We start from the raw sequence: 14146 nt of genomic DNA on the forward strand, positions 1-14146 counted from the left end.
GACCGCAGCATTTATCGAGGCAAAATGCGTCTAGGAAAAAGATCTGTAAACTCAGTGAATAAAAATAAGTGAGAACAGCAACATTGACAACAAAAGCAACAACAATAATAATGAAAAAAGTATGTGATAGAGTGTACTGACAAGTGGTATGACCAGTAACCCTTGTCAGCCATGTGCAGAGAATGGAGAAGTGACGACAACCTGGACCATGACGATCTACACAGAAAAAGTACTGAAACGCAATCACACAGATATTACTCTAGTGGGCAAAGATACACAGGGGAGGACACCATATACGGGACTTCGTGGCCGAGTGGATTCATGAGCTCTTTTCGCGCGCTCAGCACAGCAGAGGGCGCGGGTTCAAATCTCGCAGTGGGAACGTGAAACGGTAAATTACCGTACGGTGTTTTAATTGTTCCCCAGATCCCCGCTTTTTCATTTTCCGCGGGGTATGCACATTTGAGACTACGAAGAAGAAAAACAACAACAACAACAACAACAACAAAAAGGAATGGGGCCGAATTGTTAACGTGGCTGCCTGCGGCATCTCACAAAATTACACAGGGTAGGATTTATCTATTTTGTAGGCAATATGTTATTACAGAATGCCCACATTAGCCACCAGTTTAAAAATTTATTTTATTTCATGTTTTTTTTTGGTCACATGTTAAGTAAAACTAACACCTGCTGATACTACATGTATCTATATACAATGTAAGTCCCCAGACTCCAAGCAAAGTGATTTCTTTCTACACAGAGAGCAATCCCTCTGTCGGGTAAAATTCTGCTACAAGAACTAAAACTTGCATTTTTCCGCACAACCTCATTCATGCCATGGTAAAAAGCAGCATCACTGTACAGCCAGTAACACCACAGCACCTGACACCATGACATGTTGCAATTGACAGTTGAAATTAAAGTTCTTCAAGAGTTATTATAAATTTTTGCTTCCAAAACTCCAGTAACCAATTAAAAAAAATGATAACCATTACACATCTTCAATTTCAATAAAATTACACTGTTTTCATGGCTGAACTTTTATGTTTGAACAACTTCTGTTTGTCCATCTCCCACTTTAAATGAAGGAACACATTCTCTGAAATAGCTTACCACAACAGGGAAAAATAACAATAATACTATTATAAAAGAAAAATACAATTACATCCTTTTCAGAGGGAAGGTATGTTCAGGTGTGATATAGTAAAACGGGATCCTTGCATAAAAAGGATGCAAACATTGCTGGCCAAGAAAACTGGGTGATATTTGCTTTTACATGTTGCACCATCTGCCACTTAAAATAACACTATTACTATCAGTATCATAATTGCTTTTTTTGGTTGTCACTTCCATTAAGTCTAAAATTAAAAAAGAAAGTGTTCATAGAGTTGATAATTCACGAAACATCTGAACATAGTATTGACTTTCATATGTTTTGTACTTCATATGAATCATTGTTATTTCTTTTTTCAATATACTTTACAATTGATACCAAAAACCTGACAGCTACGATATTTATAGCAAATGGAAAACTTGTTAGAGACCAAAGGCTCAAAAGGTGGGAACACCTTGAAATATCTCAGGAGACTTAATTTATACATTGCAGTACAATGTAACCATTGATCCATCACAGATAAAATCAGGAGAACTTAAAAAATCAGGGAGACTTTATACACTGTACTAACTATTGATCTATCACAGATAATTATTATGTTCAGGAGAACTTGGAAAACCTCAAAACTGTTCAACATTCCTGAAATACTTTAAGGTGTTAACTGCATTCCGAGTATGACAGTAAGAACATTGAATAATCAGCTCTTGCAACATCTTCTAGACTCCTGATGTTCCAGTAAATCTTCTGCTGACAGCGTATGTCCTATCCCTAGAACATCTGTTGGACGCATGGGCAAGGCTTTTATACCATCCCAACCATCTTTCAGTCCCAGGTCACCTCGTTCCATTCGTTTGTAGACCTCTTCAGCAACACTAAAAAAAGCTTCCTCCACGTTGCATAAAACCTTTGCTGATGTTTCTATGAACATCATGTTGTTTGCTTCTGCAAAACGTTCTCCCTCTTCTGTTGAGACTACTCTCCTCGATTCCCTGTCGACTTTATGTCCTACCAACATAAACACAACATCCTGTTCTTCAACACACTGTCTAGCTTCTGTTAACCAGTCTTCAACATGAAGAAAAGATTCTCTGCTTGTAATATCATAAATTATAAGGCATCCAACTGTGTTTCTGTAGTAGGAATAAGTAATGGAACGAAATCTTTCTTGCCCTGCTGTGTCCCAGATCTGTAATTTTATGCGAACATCAGCTAAAAACAAAGCAAAAAACAACACTGTGAAGTCTTGTTTAATTAATAATAATAATGGTAATAATAATAATAATAATGATAATGATAATGATAATGATAATGATAATGATAATAATAATAATAATAATAACAACAACAATAACATTATTATTATTATTATTATTATTATTAATAATACTATGTGGGGTAAATAATCCAATCTCTTGAATTTTGTGCATTTTTGTCCAGCTTTGTATGTGACTGTCTCTAAAAATCATTGACAAGATCTTTAAGGTTCTTCAACTATTCAAAGCTTATAACCATCTTAAAGGCTTTTTGGGGATCTTGCCTAGATTCTTATACTGACTCATTACTTTCACATTCAACTGTTGCCACATTTCATGCAATAAAAAGAGCTTTATTTGCAATCAACTGTTGCAAATCAAATGCAAAAATTGAGGATAAAAATAGACTCAGAAGAAATACTTTGGTCTACTACTAATTATCCATTGCCTTTACTTTTAACTACGGTACACATGATGGTTCGCTGCAGAAGTATGGTGCCGTTTTCTGCCTTAAATTGAGCTGTGATTGTGATTTAACTATGTTACACGTCTCAAAGTTACACACCAGAGTAAAAACTGATCAACTTAATTTTCATTATCGGTAAAACTAAAGTACCTAGAGAAAGCCATCCGGGAGAAGCTTAAAGAGCCTACACACTTAACCCACATGATGCCAGGTTCAGGAATCAAACCAGCAACACTTCTTGTCTTGTTAGAAGGTGAGCATTTTCACCACTGCCCCAACCTTGAATCTTTCATTTTAAGTGGCCAAAATGCTGCCAAATATACAAGTATTTGTTGGCATTGTGCCCCTGGAATCCTGTGACAAGTTTAGTTTCACATTTCAAATATTAAACACAAGGCACTTATGTATTTGCTTTTTATCCACCTAAAAATATATTCATTCAAAGTTAATTTTTTTGTCATTGATGTTGTTCCCCTGTTTTATCAAGTAAGAGGAATGTCTAATATGCAATAAGTAATGAACAGTGAGAATTTACATGTTGGTAGACAGTGCGTTTTTGATGATTCTAGTTCGAATTTATTATTCCATTCACGGACCGGTACCTTGTAGGTAGTGTCCACAACATATCTTTCTTTTTTCAAACGTTCTTAGAAAACACCAAAGGAACATGAATTCTTTATAAGTTTTGAAATCCTTTACATAAACATGAGTGGCAAAATTTGAAGCAATCCTAAACGAGGATCGAAGTAATTCTCTCTATCAATTAAGATCGACGGATGACACATGCAAGATGCACAAATATACATGTAGATACCCACGTGAGTGTTTTCATTGCTGAAAGTGTCAAACCTGTTTAGAACTCGATCGGAAAGAAGTGTCATCAAAACAAATCCGGGTATGCATTAATTTCCACGATAATTGTTTGAAAGTGGGGAATTATGTTGTGCGACTAGGGGAAGAACGAGGAGGTAAAGATGAAACTATTTTAACGAAACTTGAGCGCATTACATGTACATTATTGATACAATGCGCTTAAATCCCAATATCAGTACGAAGAGGTCTAACAATATCGCAAATGTTTTTAACAACTATTTAAAAAAAGAGCTATTTAAAGATCTCACCTGACAGCATTACAACTCTGACATGAAAATCAACGCCAACAGTGGGGTCTGAAGTATCGATGAACTGTCCTTCTGTAAACTGCCGCAGAAGGGATGATTTTCCCACGGTGCTATCCCCGATTAATATAATTCTGAACTGATAAAAATATTTCGGTTTGAATCGTGCCTTGTCTGTACTGTTATGTCGATTCTGCATCGCTATATAACCAGCAGCCATCTACGAACTGCCTCAAGAATTTCTTTGATGAAACAAAATCACAGCAGAATTTCCAACTCCAGATCCGATAAATCCTGTAACAAAAAGCGGATATAAATGAAAGGCTTCAAGAAAGCCAACCTGTCCCACTTACATTCTGTAAAAAAATGAACATATTAGCGAGGAGAAAAGATGATAAATCTCATATCGTTGTGTGGAGGCTGTGGGAGGTCTATACACTTACATACGATTGAAATCCAACGATTCGAGCTTGCCAAGGGGTACCCACAGATATGAAATATCAAACTATAGAAAATCCGTTTTACGCTAAAGAGAACAAAAATTGTGAAATACCTTTGATAACTTAGCGTAAATAACACATTTGCAGGATAGGAACCTAAAAGCGATACATCGATCAATGCTTCTCTGGAAACAACACGGCAGCAGGTCTTGCCAAATTTGGTCATATTTCCCATATATAGAACTGCTCAACTTTTAATATGGCGGACGAATTTGAGGATCCTGTGACTAACAGTTCGTCTTTATCAGAAAGGATATTTAATCGGTAAGAGTTGGTTTTTGGAGGAAAATTATTTTCAGTTGATGACGGTTCATCTTATTCTAAATCTAGTTTTTGTAATAACTTTTGCGGTTTTATGCCTCGCGGTCATACGTGCTAGACACGTCGTTAAATAAGTTTTACTATGTTTAGCTTTAAAAGAATGTTCGTAAAAATAAATCTAAATTAAGCCTCAAGAAGGATTAGGACTAGCTAGTTATCGATTAGTCTTAAATTTTGGCTTTTTCTTCGTGTAGAAGACACACATGACGTAAAACAATAGAACAAGAATCGTGAAACAAATTGTTTCACGAATCAATCAGAATTTGAAAGCCCTAGAGACCCCTTAAGCTTTTGTTACATCATGTGTGTCTTCTACACGAAGTAAAAGCCTAACTTTTACTATCATGGCTTGCAAGACAAAGGGGAGAGGTGGAAAACACTGACCCCTAGTCCATCGACCCTACGGACTACCCCAAAAATACTATTTCAAGGGAGTACTATTGGTAGTAAGCAGCGTCAAAATTAGTTCTAAGCCTAAACATTCATTTTACACAGCGTTGGTCAACAGTATTTAAGTTTAAGCACCCATTTTAAAAAGGTTAGCTTACAATAACTGTTGTGATGGCCGATTACTTCATGTATTGAAGTGAATCGAAGTGAAACCGGTGCAATTCCTAAATTAAATCGTATGTGGCCGTGAAGACAAACATGAATAAGGTACATGCAATGTAAGTGCATATAATCAATTCAGTTCTTTCAATAGTACTCAATCAAAATAGTATTTGGTAAAGTTAGTCTTTTTTAGGGTAGTCCGTTGGGATGTAGTCCGTCTGGGTAGTTCATGGACTAGGGGTAAGTGTTTTCTAATCTCCCGTCCTGTACCTAACTCTGGTAGGACTGTGACCTCTAGTTGATAAAAGTAAGTTGACCTGTCTGTAGAATGATTTAAAAGCCAACCAGCATGATACATGTAATTGGTTTTCAATTAATCAAGTACAGTGCAGGATTGTCATTAAGTTCTGAAGCAGGCGTAACACTCAAGATTTCACCAGTAACCTGTAACCAAAGGCCATGTAAAGGAAGGCTCAAAGGGCCTGAGCCCCTAGGGGGGTCTGGGTGCATGCTCCCCCTGAAAATTCTTAAAATTAGATCCTCGGAAATGCATTTTACAGCATTCTGAGGTGCAAAATGTGTATTCTCTCAATCAAAAAGTGATGAAAATAAAACAGGGCAAAAAGATATTAGCAATTTGCAATGAATAAAAATATTTACTAACCATGTGGAAATGGTCATGCATCACAAAACCATGAAAAATGGTCAGCGGAATCCCATTTATATCAACTATGGTGCATTGATAATGATTTTGTTGCTGAAAATGGCATCGAAATCCAACATGGACCTATCTCCAAAGGTTTTTTACAGAAAATGTTTGGATTTTTACCAAAAACACATCTTAGAATCAGGAACACAGACAACACATTAGGCAGCAATTATATTTTCTCCAGAAGGTAAATTTTTTATAAATTATACTGTAAATTTCAATTTGTTTTGCTCCATGAATATTCATTCTGCAGGAACCATCAGCCATAACAGGTGGGCTCAGCCGTAACAGGTGTTACAGGTTATGGCCCCTAATGACAGCCCTGCATTGTATGACTGATGTAAATGACCTTTATCTCATGAGTACACGTAATACTTGTTATTATTATTAAATGTACATCATTGATTCCTCGGTATTAAAAAAAAAGATTAGTATATTAATTTTAATTGCTCAGAGTTGCTTTTTGGAGGAAAATTATTTTTAGTTGTTGACGGTTCATTTTATTTAAAACCTTGTTTTTGTAATAACTTTTTCGGTGTTATGCCTCAAGGGTACGTTGTAAAGGGTAGGGGGGTGCAGTGGGTGCAGGGATGGCGCAGTGGTGAGAGCACTTGCCTTCTACCGATGTGGTGCGGGTTTGATTCCCCTACTCTTTGTCATATGTGGGTTGAGTTTGTTGGCTCTCTATTCTGCACCGAGAAGTTTTTCTGCAGGTACTCTAGACTGGTTTTCTCCTCTCCTCAAAAACCAACATTTGACTTGATTTTGTGTTAATTGTTTATTTCAGTCGACAGTGTCCCCAATTAGTGCTCCAGCACTGGAACAACTGGACACTTAAATAATTTAAAAGTTCCTTTCCTTCCCTTTCCTCATGGAGAGAGTAACATTCATTATTTTGCATTATACATACAGTGGGCCGTAAATTGGTACAATGAATCTATTTCCTAGTACTTCAATAAACATTTTTCAATAAGAGCCATGGAGTTGTCATCGAAACTCCTCACCTATTTTGCTCAAATTTACCACCTTTGACTGAGAAATTACTGATTGAATAGGAAGATAGAATAACGTGAGAAATGGGTCACAAAACACAAGCCTCGGATGTCAGCCAAGTTTTGTTCATGAAAAAGCAAAATTGCTTGAACATGTAGAAAATACAATGATTCTAAGAGGCTGACATTGGACTTGTGATCTCCTCTCTGTGTACATGTACTCCTTAATTTTCCACCTACTCACTTTCTTATCAAAACCCTTGATGTACCCTATTCAAACAGTTAATATTAAAACTCCTATTTGGCTGCCACAGATTTAGACATTTTATACTTTGCATGACTTATTTAATTGCAGAAGATTTCTGGGAATTCTTGCTTTGGGTCAGCTTCTTTCCTGGCTTGTCTGTGGAACTGGAATCTTCAGCCAACTCCTAGTCACAAATTATGGCATTGAAATTCCAACTTCGCAAAGTTTTTTAAATTACTTGTTATTAGGACTGGCTTATACCACAGCACTGTCTTGCCGCCCCAGGGATTTCATAATCACATTAAAAGAAAGAGGATGGAAGTATTTTATCTTGGCACTCTTTGATGTCGAAGCTAATTTTTTGGTTGTGAAAGCCTATCAATACACCAATCTCACCAGCGTCCAGGTAGGTAATAGCAGAGCGTGCGGAACACCACTGGTACGAAAATATGGTAACCCATCTGTGCGAGAAAATTTGGTTTTCCTGTGAGCCATATGACCGCCCAACCATGCCACTTTATGTACGTCCACCCTTCCATACATGCCAATGTGACCAGTATCAAGTGACCATATTGCAGGCTCAAGTTTAGGTCTCATTGAGGTCAGCTGTTTGTTTTTATTTTAAGAGTTGACCTGCTGACCAGGTACTTGGTTTCAATTGGATCACAGGCTCAAGCAAAGTTAACTTATTGTAAGAATAAATAAACCAGGAGCTCCGCTTTTAGGCTTGGCTAAATCTATATTTAGTCTTGAAGTGTAAGCCATCTTGTATACCAAACACTTCAAAGAGGAATGGGGTTTCTTGTTCCCCTCTCCACCAAATCTCCTTGTTCCTTGACTGGTTTGGGTTGTGGGGGTATTGGCTATGGCTGACACTTCTGATCAAGTGAGGGAAAAAATGAAAACTGAGTTTTTATTATGATGATAATTTACATGTATTATTTTCTCTGATTTTTTCCGAGTCTTGATGTTATCAATGAGAGTCCTGAATAGTATTCTTGATGATTTTGCATTACCCTTTCCCTCTTTCATCTGAGGGTAACATTTTTTTCTTGGTACTGGTAAATAATTTTTTCCTTTTTTCCTTTGTCTCATATATTCATCATCATTATCTGAAAAAATTGAAGCATAACAGATTTTACTCTGTCTAATGCCAGACAATTTTACTCGTCAATGGAGACAGCTTCAGGGATGAGAGGTTTAAGACCATTTATGCAATCTCTAGCATGTGGCAAACAGCTTGACTTCTGGCAGTATTTTGCTTCTGTGGTCTAATGTTTGTCTTAGTCCCTTCAATCTAATCCAGCCAGCTGACCACAATAACATTATTATTGCTGTTAGAGATGGCAGAGATGAAGTTTTAATGCCCTTGAAAGCTCTTGAAGAAAAGACTGCATAACTGTGTCCCAGGCCTCAGTTGTTGAAAAGGTGGATAATGCTATCCACCAGATAAATCACTATCCAGCGGATAAATGCTAGCAAAACGTTTGAACAACTGCATGGGGCCTGGTTGGTGAGATAACAGTTTTCGTTTCATCACAGGAACAAGAAGTATCCACTAACAGGCCTTGTGCATGTTATACGTTCTTTTCTGAGAAGACTTGAAAGTGGAGCGAATGCAGATTCGATTGCATTGGAAACACTTTCTCCTCAGTTAGTTAAAGACACTGTGTCGGTCTGGCCCTGGTTAAGCTGAGATTACATGTATATGTAAAGCCTTCAACCTCCTCCTCAGAAGTCTCAGTAGTTTCAGTGAGCACTGACAGCCGACAACAAGCATTTATTTAGCTACTTCACGCACAGAAAAGTTGGCTACTTTTTTCCTAAATCGAAGCAAATTTTTAGACTCTCAGATTAAAATACATTTTGATGATAACAACATTTATAACAGTCAGATACTCAAACTAGCCGACAACTTCAAATTGTAAATATTTCATTCATCAAGACCTCCACGGGAACAAATGAGCCCAACAAATTGACCTGCTCTCAAATGTGTGGCTTTGTAGCTCAGTTGGTAGAGCGTTGCATTTGGCATCGCAGAGGTTATGGGTTCTAATCCGATTGAAGCCACCTGAATTTTTAAGGTGCCTATAAAAACAATTATTGCTTAAATTTCCAGCAAAGTGTGAGGATAAATAATTATTTTAACTGCAAATTTTATGAAACTCTTATAAAAGTCTGATGCTACATGACTATTGTACAAGCAATTGCAAAAAGAGTTGAGACACTCATTGTTAAATGTAAACCGTACAATGCATGCCATATTCAAGTCAGTGCATCCCCAACCCCCCCCCCCCCCCCCCCCCCCCCCCAAGCAAAGTTGTTCCCATTTGCATTTGCCATTCAAACTAAAGGGTATCAACATTGGAAAAGGGGGGAGGGGAGGGAGGGGCATCAAGACTTTCTTATGAATTGGAAGATGAGTTTTAGGAAGAAGAGGTGAATTTTCGATTTAGTGTCTCAACCTTTTTGCAACTGCTTTTAGAACTAGTGAGCCAACCAGATGGCATTTAAAAAAGAAGGTCCTTTTTAATCAGAATTTCTTCTCTTTTTCTCCTCATCTTAGGTGTTAGACTGTTTTACTACAGCATCAGTTTTAGCGCTTTCATGGCTGTTTCTAAAAGTTCGCTACCAATGTTTACATTACCTTGGTGTGGCAATCTGTTTGATTGGGATTGCGTGTCTGGTCATAGCAGATTATTTTGGTTCACGTAATTATGGGTCAGGTGTGTATAAGAGTAATATAAGAGTTCTTTTTGCATGCAGCCTGTTGCAAAGTTTATCTGACTATTATTATTTTTACTGTATTATCTTCATTATTATTTTATTATTATTTTCATCTTTGTGAACTGGATGTCTTGATCTTTTTCCGGTTTACTTAGCTTCCTAAGGGAGCGAGTCATAGCCCATGACCAAAGGTTCCTTAGAGGTTTCTCCTTACTCTACTGCTCTAATTCCTTTTCTCAAAATCCTTGCTGTTCCTAGTAACTTAGTTTTCTGGAGTACTGAAATACCAATTTTGACATTTAACTTTCCCAGTCACTAGCTTGTCCAAGGTTTTTGATACACTTGCCAATGATCCTACATCACTAATTGGTACCACCTGCACAGTTTCCACATTCTTGCAATTTCTCTTTTAAGGTCCTCAATACTTTTCAACTTTCTCATTCTTCTTCTCACCAATTATTTTATCCGCTGGTACGGCAATATCAATAATAGTGACCTCTCTCTCCTGTTTATTTACAATTACTACAATGTCCGGTCTTCTGGCTTCAATGACATGATCACACTGTATTTTCACCTCCCACAATAGCTTAACCTCATCATTTTCACTTACACTGTCAGGTGCATGTTCGTACCACTTATATTTCTCACACAACTTCCAATGAACTGCTTTTGCAACATTGTTGTGTCTCTGCTTACATATTCACTTTGGGCCAGCTTTTTACACTCACAGACAATAATTATGATGGTTTACACTCTCACCTTTCTTGCCACATAGCCTACATAATGGCATGTACTAAAACCAGGAACACCGGAACACTCTTGAACACCGGAACACTCCAGAACACCGAACACTCCAAAACACCGGAACATTCCGGAACACCCTGGAAGTAACCCAAAACCCTCAGTTTGGCTAACCCTAGGCCTACCTAGGCCTTAAGTTGGTTTTTATGCCTAGGGTTAGCACACCGGAACACTCCGGAACACCCTGGAAGTTAGGGTTAGCCCTCAATTTGGCTAACCCTAGGCCTAAAAACCAACTTAAGGCCTAGGGTTAGCCAAATTGAGGGTTTTGGGTTACTTTCAGGGTGTTCCGGTGTTCCGGCGGGTGTTCCTGTGTTCCGGAGTGTTCCGGAGTGTTCCGGTGTTCCGGGGTGTTCTGGTGTTCCTGGTTTTAGTACATGCCCTACATGATGGGGATTCCATCGTTTTGTCAAATACAGTGTATGGTATTTTACATAGTTAGTCCTAAGAGCTTGTTCTTGACCGGCACAAATATTAAAGTGCTTCCGTTTGGGCCTTCAAGTCTGCTTGTCGCAGCCAGCTCCATGATTCTTTTTATGCATGCGTCATTTCTGGTATTTTGCTTACAAATTGACCATGCAGCCTTAAGTTTTTTCCTTCCAACTATTGTTGTTGTTGTTATTATTATTATTATTATAATTATTATTATTAGCATTCTTTGAAAATAACATATTGTCAGGCTTTGAAAGTTGAATAATTATCTGCTAGCTTTCCTGCTTTTAATTAATAATGACTGAACAATCACCAACATGACTGCGGCGACTTCAGATGTGAACCATCAATAGAAGCTCAGGGTCACATTACTGGACCTGTGGAAGGCGAGTGTTCTCACCACTGTGCTAACTGCTTGCCTTGCCTAGTAAACATATTTACATGTATGTTTACACTGAGTGATCAATGAGTGATGACTATTAATAAACGTGGTTGCACTGCAGACTTTTACCAAGGTAAAACCAATTTACCTAGCCTTAGAGGGCAAAATTACAAGTCCAAGGGAAATTCAGCTCGGGTTTCAGTTTACCTACTTGTAGGTGAAAAAATCTCGAAAGGTCAAACCACCCTGGGTTTGCCAGACGGGGAAAAGAGAGATCTGGTTCTGGATTGCTTTCCTTGTGCCGAGAGTTGGAACAGTAAGCCATTGTAATAACCAGCTTTTAGTGGCTTGTCTTGAGAATACAAGCAGTTTCTGCAACAAAAACAGTTGCTCGGTTAAAAAAGATTCCAAATCCACCTAAGACTGAAGTGAAATTTCAAATTCTAAACAAAAACAAATACTTTCTCTGAATTGTGCCTTTGTCTTTACACTTTCAATTGCAGTAATAAAACCAAATTTAACTGATGGCAAAAAGCTTTTATACTAGATGACCTCACAGAGTGTTGTCTGTCTGGATCTGTCATTAACTAAAGACATTTGCTGACAAGCTTTTATTGGTTAATTATACCTTTGGGGTAGCTGTCAAGGGAAAATCTATTGTTCTCATGAAATATTCTTGGAAGCTCCAGACTATAAAGTTTCCCTGAGGTAAATACATTGTAACTTGGGGAAGAATCGGCTACACTGAAAAAAAATCAATTTCCCGTTCCAGTAAACTGTTTTAAACAAGTTGAGTTTACCTACAGATTGGAGGTAAAAAGTTTGCAGTGTGACCATGGCTAATAGGAGACCTGGGCCACTTTACTTTGATCCGTGTACTGTTTGCTTCTTCACCACTCCGTTTACTGTCTAAAGCTGTACTAATTTGATTAACCTGGCGATGTGAAATCATTACGGTAGTGAAAGGCTTGGAATGACCAACTCTTCATTTTAAATATTTAGGAAAAAACCAAGCAATTGGGGATGTTCTGGTTTTGTGCGGTGCCATCATGTATGGTATTTCCAACGTTGCCCAAGAGTTCATTGTAAAGAATTTTAGCAGGACTGAGTTTCTTGGTATGATTGGTCTGTTTGGAACCATTATTTCTGCTGTTCAAATGTAAGTAGAAATTATTGTAATGGACTGTTAAGAAAGCTTTCTTTGAGCAGTTTTGTCAAGAGGGTACACTGTGTATTAATTTTTTAGAACTTTTCAGGAAGTTGGCTTGTTTAATTTACATCAAGAACAAGAAAAACCCCTACACTTAACACTCAATCAGATTCCATTAACACAAAACGTTTCATTGGATATTTGACATTTGACACTCCCAGCATGTTGCTTTGTACTTCTGTTTAATTAAAAAAAAGAGGTGCTCACACATACTTTTACTGTTATAAGGAGTTTTCAAAATCTGCATAAATATTATTGAGTGAATTTGATAATCATTTTGATGAAATGATATATGGAATGGATCATATATGAACTGCAGATATGAAATCAAGTGAAGCTATGATTCTCGCAGTTATGAACACAACTGCGAGAATCATAGCTTCACTTGATTTCATATCTGCAGTTCATAAATGATCCATTCCATATATCATTTCATCGTTGATTCATGCCTCACAGTGTAGAACCCACAAATGACCAGCTCCCAACGTCAGTGCCTTCATAGGTCAGTTGGTTAGAACGTCACACCGGTATCGTGAAGTCGTGGGTTCAAACCCCGTTGAAGTCCTGAATTTTTCAGGCTTCTCTACGCAATTGCAAAAATTGCGTTCATAACTGCGAGGATCATAGCTTTACTTGAATTTGATAATGATGACATGAAGCCATCAAAATGCCATTCTTTGATATCTCTCATTAACATTGTTAATTGCTTTTTAATTTATTAGACTTTTTCAATGGTTGGGGATAGTTTCAGGGGGCCTCTGTCTAAGTTCAGTCTGTTTTTGGGTTTTGCTTAAATTTGTTAAACTGAATTATTGGACTTTAGGAGTTTACAATGCATCTTTCAATAGAGCTCTAGCTAGGTCGCAGATGATTTTTTGATAAGTTCATTTCTGCCCCTTTAGTGTTTATTTTGTCCAAAAATAACATGTGACACTGATGTGGTGCTCAAAGAAAGGACAACAATGCTTCTCCCATGGACCTACACTTAACCCCTGCTCATGGCACGACATGTAACAAGGGAGGTTTCCCCATGTGAACTTGACAAGCATTTGCGCCTAGGAAAAGTGGCTAAGCACTAAGTCTTATTCAGATTCATTTTTCTTTGTAGGATTATCCTTGAGAGACATCAACTTTCAGTCTTATTGCAATATCCGTACCGCGTAGACAACATAGGTAAAAAAATACGTTTTTCTGTTGCTGTAATTTTTGTTTTTGATCAAATAAATTGAGCAAATAAAAACAGTGAAAAACAATAATTTAGATTGTAAATTGGTAAATAGAGCAGTAGCCCATAACTGGAGACCTGTCCATACTGTAATTTA

General features: G+C 37.5%; 1 protein-coding gene across 2 annotated transcripts; it reads right to left on the reverse strand.

The window, feature by feature from the left end:
- Positions 1–624: 624 nt before the first annotated feature.
- LOC138052747 (ras-related protein Rab-39B-like) lies at positions 625–4602 on the reverse strand. Of its 2 annotated transcripts, none has more exons than XM_068899311.1 (3): positions 4505–4602; positions 3955–4245; positions 625–2323 (listed from the first exon to the last, which is right to left on the reverse strand). In XM_068899311.1, exons 2-3 carry the CDS (start codon positions 4169–4171, stop codon positions 1812–1814), a joined length of 729 nt encoding a protein of 242 aa, XP_068755412.1. In that variant the 5' UTR covers positions 4172–4245; positions 4505–4602; the 3' UTR covers positions 625–1811. The 2 variants fall into 2 exon arrangements, with proteins under 2 accessions (XP_068755412.1, XP_068755413.1); XM_068899312.1 differs by having other exon boundaries at positions 4395–4578.
- Positions 4603–14146: the final 9544 nt, after the last annotated feature.

Source organism: Montipora capricornis, chromosome 6 (genome assembly GCF_036669925.1).
Source record: "Montipora capricornis isolate CH-2021 chromosome 6, ASM3666992v2, whole genome shotgun sequence".
Classification (NCBI taxonomy): Eukaryota; Metazoa; Cnidaria; class Anthozoa; order Scleractinia; family Acroporidae; genus Montipora; species Montipora capricornis.

Coding starts and splice junctions, on each gene's coding strand:
- LOC138052747 (XM_068899311.1), bottom strand. CDS start 4,171: ATGGCTGCTGGTTATATAGCGATGCAGAATCGACATAACAGTACAGAC. Junction 2,324..3,954: donor CAGAGTTGTAATGCTGTCAG/GTGAGATCTTTA, acceptor CTTTGTTTTTAG/CTGATGTTCGCATAAAATTA.